This window comes from Zosterops lateralis (assembly GCF_965231275.1).
Source record: "Zosterops lateralis genome assembly, chromosome: 1".
In the NCBI taxonomy this organism is placed as follows: domain Eukaryota; kingdom Metazoa; phylum Chordata; class Aves; order Passeriformes; family Zosteropidae; genus Zosterops; species Zosterops lateralis.
Genome location: NC_139762.1, coordinates 102,113,576 through 102,122,946, shown reverse-complemented (window position 1 = coordinate 102,122,946; position 9,371 = coordinate 102,113,576). Strand labels below are relative to the sequence as shown.

Genomic DNA, 9,371 nt, shown 5'->3' with positions numbered 1-9,371 from the left:
GGCAGAGCGTGTCCCGGGCCCGGGCCGCTCCTTCCCGGGGCCCCCTCACGGCGGGGCCGGCCCACGGCAAAGTTACCGACAGTTACCCAGCCGCCCGGCTGAGATTTTTATTATTTTTTTTTTTGGTTCCTTCTTCTCTTCCCCCCGCGCTGTCCGCGAACTTCCGACGCGGTCCTGGCCCGGCGCGGAGCCGGCCCCTCCCGGGCGAGCGGAGCGGCGCTGAGGGCAGCGGGGCGGGGAGAGGCGAGCGCTCCGGCCCGGGCCCCCGAGCTGCTGTGGGCGGCGGGGCCCGGCCGCCTCGCCCTCTAGCGGGGATGAGCGGCGGCGCCGCCGGCTGGGCGTGACTTTCCGCGCTCCCTTCAGCCCGCCCGTCCGCCCGCCCGCCGGGGGGACCGCCAGTCAGTCCGGGAGCCGAGCCCAGCCGGGACTGGCGGCGCCGGCCGAGGAGGGTCCGCGGGTAAAGGTGCCCCCCGGCACCGGGGAAGGCGGGCGGCCCCAGCACGGCCCCGGGGCAGCGGCGCGGCCGGAGCAGGCAGAGGGGTGGGCGGGCACTTCGCACCCTCTCCCTGCCCTGAGGAGCGGAGACAGGGCGAGGAGGGGAGCGCAGCCCGCGGAGCACCAAGTGCGGGGTCCGGCCGCCCCCTCCTCCCTGCCCCCCGCACTGGAGGGGGGCGAGAGGGGCGCCTCCTACTTTGGCAAACACTTTGGCACTTTGCTGGATTCGGAGCAGGAAGGGCTGGAAATATGGGGAAAGTTGGAACTTGCCTGGTTACTTTGGCCGGAGTTTTGCTGGCGGCGGGGGCGCAGACGTTCACAGGTAAGGAGGGAGCCGGTCACCAGCCGGGCCGGGCCGCCTTCCCGGGGCCGGGGCCGGGGCGGGGGGAGAGCGGGGCTTCGGGGGCGGCGGGGGTTCGGTTTGGGCTTTTCTACTCTTCTGTATATTTGTTTCTTCTTTTATTTTTCCATCCCCATCCCCTGGCGGCTCTGACACTTGGGAACCGCTGCGTGGACGGGGTGTAAAAAGTGTCCCAAGGAGGAGGCGGCGGTGCCGGGAAGGCGCTCCTGGCGCCCCGGAGCCCCAGGGAAGGTGGAGAGGCTGGCGGGGCTGGGGCAGCCCTGGGGCAGCGCTGGAGGCACGGGCGGGACTCGGGCTCGCTCCGGCGCTTTTCCGCCGCTCACTTCCCGAAAGTTTCCCGCTGGCCCGGCGCGGGAGGCGGAGGGGCGAGGTGAGCGGGTCCCGCCCGCGGCTGGGACAGGGGACAGGGGAAGGAGAAGGGCTGGCAGTGCTCCCCGGCGGGTCCCGCGGCTCTGCCCGCCCGCCCGGCGGTCCCTGGGCACGGCCCCGGCGCTCCCGCCCTTGGCGCTGCCCGAGAGCCGTAGGGAAAGCCCCGGGCCCGCTCCCTCTGCAGCCCCCCGGGCATCACCTGAGAGAGAGCAGGGCAGGGACCGCCCGTGGCCGAGGGGTGCCGGCATTCCTCGCCAGGAGGAGCCCGGAGAAGTGCCCCATCACCGCCCGCGTTCCTCTGTTTCTCGAAACCCCAGACCTGCAGATGGTTATTTTGGTCTCGAGTTCCCCCGCCTGCACCCCTGTCCTATTTATGTGTTGGAGAAACCGGTAATTTTAGACAGAAATTCCGATTGTGAAATAGTTCTGTGTGCTCCACTGCAAAGAGTAACTTCGGAATTTTTTTTTTTTGATTTGTTTTGTTCCTAACATGAAGTTAGTGCAACTGAAAGCACGTTAAATTGAAGACATCTGGTCCTCAGCTCGTGCGAAGTGTGCTTTGATCTGGTGGGAAGCAATCCTTCTGACTCCTTGGTGCTCGGGCTGCAGAATACTTCATATTCTGCACATTACATGTTGCTTCTGTGGAGCACTGTAGCTAAACCAAGTTTTATGGCTGGGAATTGGTGATCTGGTTTTAAAACTTCTTAGAAAAAAATGAAAATTCTGGTTTTACGTTTGGTTCCAGGGACCTCTTGTATAGGTAGCTGCATTTCCCTTAGCTTCTTGAGAGCATTTTTACTCTAGATGAGACAGAAGATCTTCAAGTAGAAAAACGTTTTGCTCCAAGGTGAAATGTAACAATGATGAAATGTTTTCCAAACTCCTGTTAGAAGGAAGGTATGCTCTGCAGCGAATTATGAAACTGGACTCAGTTGTATTAGCTCTGCAGCTCATTAATATTGGAAGTCTAGTGTCCAGACTTCAATTGGTGCACTTGATTTATTAAGATAAATCTGTAACTCATTGCTGACCTGTGTGAACTGTCTTGCTTTTTGTTTAAAGTTAAGCTGGGGCGACTCTTCTTCTGGATATTTAAATGGCTTGTGCATGCAATGTGCTGATCCTGTACTGGGATCAGCACTGAAGGCCATTCGTGTTGCTGAAGAACAATCCCACATTACTGTTTGATTTGTATCCCTTGTATTCATTGACCTGACACACACACTGTGGGGAGAACAGTGCTATAAACCGCAAACAATCCACTGATGACTTGTGCATACAGTTATTCCAAGGGTGCAGTTCCACACCATCTGAAGTACTCAGTAACGGAGGCTGCTGTTCACACATTTCAGTGAGATTGCAGAGGATGGCATGGGATGCAAAATCTGCCCAGTTTTCTCCCCATATGTGCATATGTATATGTATGTTAAATATTGAAGGTAAAGATTAGTTGTGAAGATGCATGTACAGATTTTTTTTTTCTTTTTAGTATTGATTCTTGGCACAAAATTGATGAAATTTCCATTTTTGTACTTTACCATATGAAGCTTGTGTCTGGGTATCATTTATGCTTGGGGGGAAAAATGCTGTTTCTTTTGTTAAAACCTTGATGCATTAGCATCATAGAAATTAAATGACAGAAAAATCCATGTTTGAGTTGGGTAGTTACCTTTTGTAATAGCTGCCCCTTATTGCAGAAAGGAGTTATGAAAGAAACTAACCTATGAAAAGTTTAAAAACAAACAAAGAAAAAAGAAACAAAGCCAACTCCACAGATGTTCTAAGCAGAGAATAGCAGTGTGTCAATTACGTGCCTGTGGCATTTATAGTTTCATTTTTATTTTTGCCCTTTTCTAAACTGACTGATTTGTTTCACAAAGATTAGGTCTAATGTTACATTCAGCTATTGTCTTATTTAAGTTTCTTATTTAGAAAATAATCTTACTGAAAGATCAGATCTTGGCTTTTTAAGGCCTAGGAGCTTTCAAGTAATCTTTTGAAAGCAGCTTAACAGTTAATAACAATGAGATTTTCTCTGAGTCCTTAACTAAAGATTTTAAAATTCTGGATTCATCAGTTCAAGAAGTAAACGATCTCAAGAATTTGAATTCAAGAGATATTACTGAAAACATTGTTCTAAATGGACAGTGCTGCTTATCCTAAGTTTTTAAAAGTAGCTGGGCTCTTTCTGCAAGATTAGTTTTGGGTTTGGGTTTTTTTACTATTTTTTAGTTTCTTCTTGAGAAACTATAGCACTCCTAATTTAGCTGGTTTTGTTTATAATTTTAGCAAAATGTTATTAAGGTGATCTCATGTGAAGACTGAATGTTAATATTACAAAAGTCCCTGAAAAGTGGTGTTCAATCATAGAAAATGCCATTTGACTCCACCACGTTCCTTCGTCCACCTTCCCTGGTAGATTATTCAGGCTGGGGAAAGCTATTCACTCCTCTAAGGGATTTAGGTCAAACACAGAGATAAGGGAAGTTAGAAGGGACATTGTAAACTTAAATATTTGATCTCACATCAAATTAAGGGTCAGGATGAGTTCTGTCGAATACAAAAACGGGGAGCTGAAATTGAAAGCAAGGAAATGTGTGATAGAACTCGGAAACTGTGTTTTATGAAGGCATTCGTATTCAGGTAGATGTAAATGTGCACACAGCCTGAATTTTGAAATTGGTGTTTCTTGGTTACAACATGACTCTTATGGAGGGAGGGCTATTATTAGTCTGTTATATTCTTTTTTGCTGTGAGAAGCATGGAGGTTGTATATCAACGCTCTTTTTATGGCACTGGTTTAAAAAAATCTGAGTTTTTTCTCTGCAAAGGAATGAGTCCTATTACAGTGAGAAGGATGGACAGACTGACTAAAAATGCTTATGAGAGGCCATTCGTAATGAACCAGGACTAGTGGCAATTATGAAGAGAAGAAAAGGAGGAAAAGTGCTGTACAAAACTTGAAAATTACCTTTCCTAGTGAGTAGTACAGGTTTTACATGAAGAATAGTAATTCTCAAGCTATGTCATGGATTAAAAATACAAAAGCTTGCATTCTGAATAGATGTTGTGCCTTAGATTCATCTGTTCATGTTTGGGTGTAGGGACTTTAAAAAGAAGGATCACATTTTCCAGAAAAGAGATGTAGGGAAGAAGTCTGACATGCTGAAGTTGAAACTTACTGTGATCATGTTGATGTTTGGTGACTGCAGAGGAAAGAAAGAATATAGGTTAATTCTTCATAGGTTCTATCCTAGCTGAAATGAAGCTCCTGGCAATGTCTAGAAAATAAGAAGTTTCTGGTATAATTAACTGTGTTTAAAGATATTTCTCAGAGTATTCATAATCTCTGTTTGAAAGTCTGTAATAGCTATTCTGATCACTTTAGCAACAAAGAACTTCAAGTGTAGTTACACCTCACTTTAGCAAATTCTGCTTTTGTTTGCATTGTTTATTCTCCCCACTTTTCTCTCTCTCCACGCATCCATCAAGTCTGTATTCCTGCATCTTCCAAGGGAAGTAACATGTGCCAGTGAAGATGCAGCTTTACTAGTGGCTGATGCAGTTTGTCAACTCACCTACAAAACTATTCCAGCTACAGCTCATAGCATGGACTTGGCCTCACTACACAGTGAGAGCTGAGAGGGAAGAATCTCAAACCAAACTTCCTGCTGTTAAGAGATTTTTGCTGCTGCTGTTACAGCTGTTAGGTGAATAGGTGAATGACTCAATTTCTGTTCTACATTTAAGACTATTCATATTTAAAATACTCCAGCAAATTAATGGAACCATTTTGAAAAATCTGCTTCTAAATGTGATGCCTTAAAATTTTTTTTTTTTTTTAAAGTTTTTGCAGTTATAACAAATGAAGTAAAGTTTGTGTTTCCATGTAAAGTGAGATGTACTTCAGAATGCTTCAGGTAAAAATGAGTCAGGGCTTTGGAAGTGGCACAGTTCATCAAAAAAGAATCTCTGTGGTGGGTATGTTTTTTTAAAAAAATATTTTATTTAGATAGTTTGGTTTCAAAAGATAGTAATGGAACATCATCAGAAATTAAAAATAAATCTTACAAAATACTGCAAGAATACTGGGTGCAAAAATGCTGTGGTGTTCATTTGGTCTCATGATTTAGCGGTTGTCAGAATTCATGAGGAAAACAAATGACAGTGTCCTGAAACAATATAAGCGCAATAATAAATGAAATAATAATATCTCAATGCTCACAGAAGTTGCTAGATTGACAGCTAGAGAGACCAAATCCCCAGGCAAATCACAAAACATGTTAGGGTAGAGTGAGCAAGCTTCTGAACTCCACCTCACTGATGTTATTTGAGTGTGACGTGGAGACAAGCGGGGATGGTTTATTTCCCATGTGCGCTCACCCACACCCTGCCACGGGTCAGCGAAAATGTCAAACAGGCAATTTGCTGGTGGCCAGGTCAGTTTTACACATTCCTGCTGAGACCACCCCTTGACTGTGCATCCTTGGATTCAGCTGGGGCAAGATAGTAAGTGTAGACTTGATGGAACAGAGTCCAGTGATGTTGTGGGGTCGGGATCACTGAACTGAGCCCGTATTTCACGTGTTACAACTTCATGCTAAAGGGGAAAGGCTTTTTGAGAGGGATATCTGTAGTGTTTAAAGCTTGTTAGTATCACTGTCAAACTCCTATTTCTATGCTATGTCACTAAATTCTGAAGATGTTTCCCCAGGAAATGGCATGCAATTATGAACCTTTCAGCTCACAATTATGACTCTTGTGTAAAGAAGTAGTAGTTTTGAAAATTTTCCCAGGAACAAACTGTTAATGTGCAAATGCAGCTGAATTATTTGCTCATTTTCTTTAGGAAAAATTGAGAATCTTCTCCTTGTTTCCTTTAATTTCATTTGATATTGTTGATAACTTCCAGTTCTCATATTTCTGATGTGTAATGTTGTATGTTAAAACAGGATTTTGAGACACTGAAACCAATTTGGAGCATATGGTCGTATATTTAGGGGGAAAAAAAAAGTAGCAATAAAATTTCCTACGTCAATCTGTTCACCCAAATATATTCAGATACTTCTTTCTGAATTTTGTCATGTCTTCCAGAGTTCTGCCTGCTGTGATCTGCTGCTGATCACTAGGTGTAGCTGCATCTCTAAATCCATTTTTCTAAGCATAGAAAGAGAAGGGGCTGTAAGTTAGGTTTTGTGAGAATATAGGTGTATTTGGAGGTGGGGAGGTATGAAAATAGATGGATTTTTGTGACCTAGAGAATTTTAATCCATTGGTGGCATGTTTGCATCAGTTTGATTACAATACAAATTAACTTTTAATTAAATGTAGAAAGGCTGATTCAGTATCGGTGTTAGTATTCAACAGAAAGACGAATGAATGTTCTGATATGACAAAAATACATAATAAAATGCATGTAACTACAGAGAAATTGTCAGTACTTTCCTAGTGTTTTCAATACAAGAATTATTTCTGCAGTGATCTGATAAGCTTTTCTTTAAGGATCAACCAAGATGGTTAAGGTGTAACTTTAAGTTTTGTATGAGTACATGTCTCCTTACAACCTATTAAGAACCCTTCTGAGCCATTCAGAATAATTATCTATAGAGGTGATGTTGCTGTCAGTGGAATTCTGTTCTCCTTTTGACATAAGGAGGTGTTGTGTTGGTTTTCAAGCCATGTGGCTTCTGTTAAAGCTATGAGGAGGTACAGAAGGTGAGGTGCCATGTATGCTTTAAAAATGAAGATATTTTTGTGCCCAGATTCCTGAGTGTAATAACAGTAAAAATTAAGGTGTATTTATGCCTCTAAGCCATACCCATGCTCAGTATCTGCAGACAATAGGAAAGAAGTGTCTCAGCCAGAAGTCTCTGACTCAACAGTGACCCTTTGCCACATAAGGAGCAATGATAAAAGAAAAAAAAAAAGTAATGACCACAGTTGTTCAGACTAAATCATGGCAATATTAGCAGGAAGGAGCTCTGAAAACAGGTTAGACTTAGTGTGTTTTCGGGGAGGGGAAGGTGGGAAAGAAGGTATAGTATTTGCTGGAAGAATGGAAGAGATGAACATTACTAGAAAAGAGGATGTAAAAAAATACTCTGAAGTCTAAAAAGCAGCTGAATTACTTGTGGAAAACAGAAGTGAATTTATAATTATTCACATTCTCTTATTTTTTATTATCTTACTTTTCAACACATTTGTTTTTAATAATGTATTTAAGGCTCAGTTTTACATAGCAATAGTTGATTATCTTTACACATATGATTAAATGTAATGTTAATTAATCTTTAATATTTTTCTGCGAAATGATGTACACCAAACATTTTACTTATGACTCTGTTTTTTCCCCTCCCCACCCCCCATGTTTAATCTATCCTGATTTAGAATAATAATTTTTGGTTAGAATGGGATTTTTTTGAGGGGTAGATTAGCTTTTTTATTGCTCTCCCTTGGTTTTTTGTCTTTCTAATCTTCTTCACTGTTAAGCTATTATAAATATCTCTTACAGCATTTTTTTGTTAATCACTAGAAATGTGTTTTTGCTCTGGAATAACTAACAGCTAATTACCTCTTTTATCACTTCAGCTCTTCATCTTCTAGGAGAATGAAATAGAGCATCACATGCCTGTTTTAGAACAAATTTTTTTTTCCCACCACACATATTTTTGGGAGATTTTTTGCTTCTTTGTTGTTTCGTTGTGTGGCTTTTTTTTTTTTTTAAATGTTTAAGTCACAGTTACTTTGAGGAAGTTTTCAGAAAGATCATGCTTTGTTATCTTGAATCTTGTCACATCTTTTATCCTGAACTATAAAATCAGATATGGTTTAGACTATTTATAAATCATGTAGTGGATAGAATACTTTTGTCAGTGGATCTTTGTTTTAATTCTGTAGCACATAAATGTAGGCGCATTAGGTGAAACAACTGTTAATTTGGGCTGATAAGATTCTAACATAAGATTGAGGAGGATATTACAGTAAACTCCTGTAATATCTTTGTTTACTTTCATATGTTTACTTTCAGGTGGATAAGTAGTGGATCAGTAACCTCATACTTAAGGTTTGCTTGATGCAGTTGTTGTTACAGATAAATTGAGTGGCTATTCAAATAATTTTTCTGGTGAATATACATTAGACTAGTAAATAATTTCCACCCCTGCTGTGTGCACTTACATACTTGTGTATATGCCTATAATCTGTGTACTAGTTTGTATGTCTCTGTGTTAAAGTTGATGAGTTATTACCCATTAGCAGACCTTTGCATTTTTCATGGCGTACTTGACGTTTAGAGGTAGTGGCAGGGGGGGTGTATTTTTTTCCACTCTATGGCCAAATAATTACTTATTTTGGCAGCTAATGCTTAGTCATTCTTCTATGGCTGATGCAGTAGTTTGTGACAAAAAAATGGTCATCTATATGCACATCTTAAAGTTTTGGTTACCAAGTCTGCATAGTTTTTGAGGGTAGAGTTTCTCAAAGTTTCTGAGAAAAAGGATCTCCAGTTTTGAGAAAAAGAGTGTTATCAGGTTACATTTCAAGAAGAGGTGACAGTTTCCTAAAGGGATTGACAGTTGTCCTCTACCTCAATAGAAACTTCTGTTTCTCACACTTCCATTATTTTTTTACCTTCATGGCTTTTTAATGTTCTAACAAACAGCTGAGTGAACAGTTGAAAACAAACATGAAAGTCAATTGCCATCCCAGTGAACTGTGTGAGGCACCATAGCAGACATAATTGTTTCCTCTGTATCTGCTTAGTTTAGTACAGTTTCTCTTTCTTCTTATGTGATTTAGATATTTGTTTTGTTTGAAAAATTTCATCATTGCTTCTTCTGTCTTCCATCCTTCTCATCCACTGTAAGAAGTCCAATGTTTCCTAACAACTGTACAGCCTGCTCAGAGTGTGCTCAAAGGTGTGGCAGAAACTTGAAAGAAAATATTTTTGTTTCAAGGTGTTTGCCACTGTTTGCACACCTGTTGGGACTATATATAGCATATTGTAATTGCTGTGATGTTTCTGTCAAGCGCTGTAATTCCAGAACAACAGTGTTCTGATGATTAATTTGGAAGTTAATAGTGTTTCTATAATGTAATACCTCTTTTTGTTTAACTGTTCTAAGATAAGTCATAAAATCTTAAC

General features: G+C 42.1%; 1 protein-coding gene across 9 annotated transcripts in view; it reads left to right on the top strand.

Annotated features, from left to right (window-relative positions):
- The first annotated feature begins 556 nt into the window (after positions 1-556).
- The window catches only part of PTPRM (protein tyrosine phosphatase receptor type M), a 437,540-nt gene continuing 428,725 nt past the window's right edge, over positions 557-9,371 (top strand). For 5 of the 9 annotated variants that reach the window (XM_083866169.1, XM_083866171.1, XM_083866170.1 and 2 more), the window contains exon 1: positions 557-817. In XM_083866169.1, coding sequence (XP_083722295.1) covers positions 745-817 — 73 coding nt within the window. In that variant the 5' untranslated portion in view covers positions 557-744. The remainder of the gene's footprint in view (positions 818-9,371) is intronic. The other 4 variants (XM_083866173.1, XM_083866172.1, XM_083866168.1 and 1 more) reach the window with 1 other exon arrangement.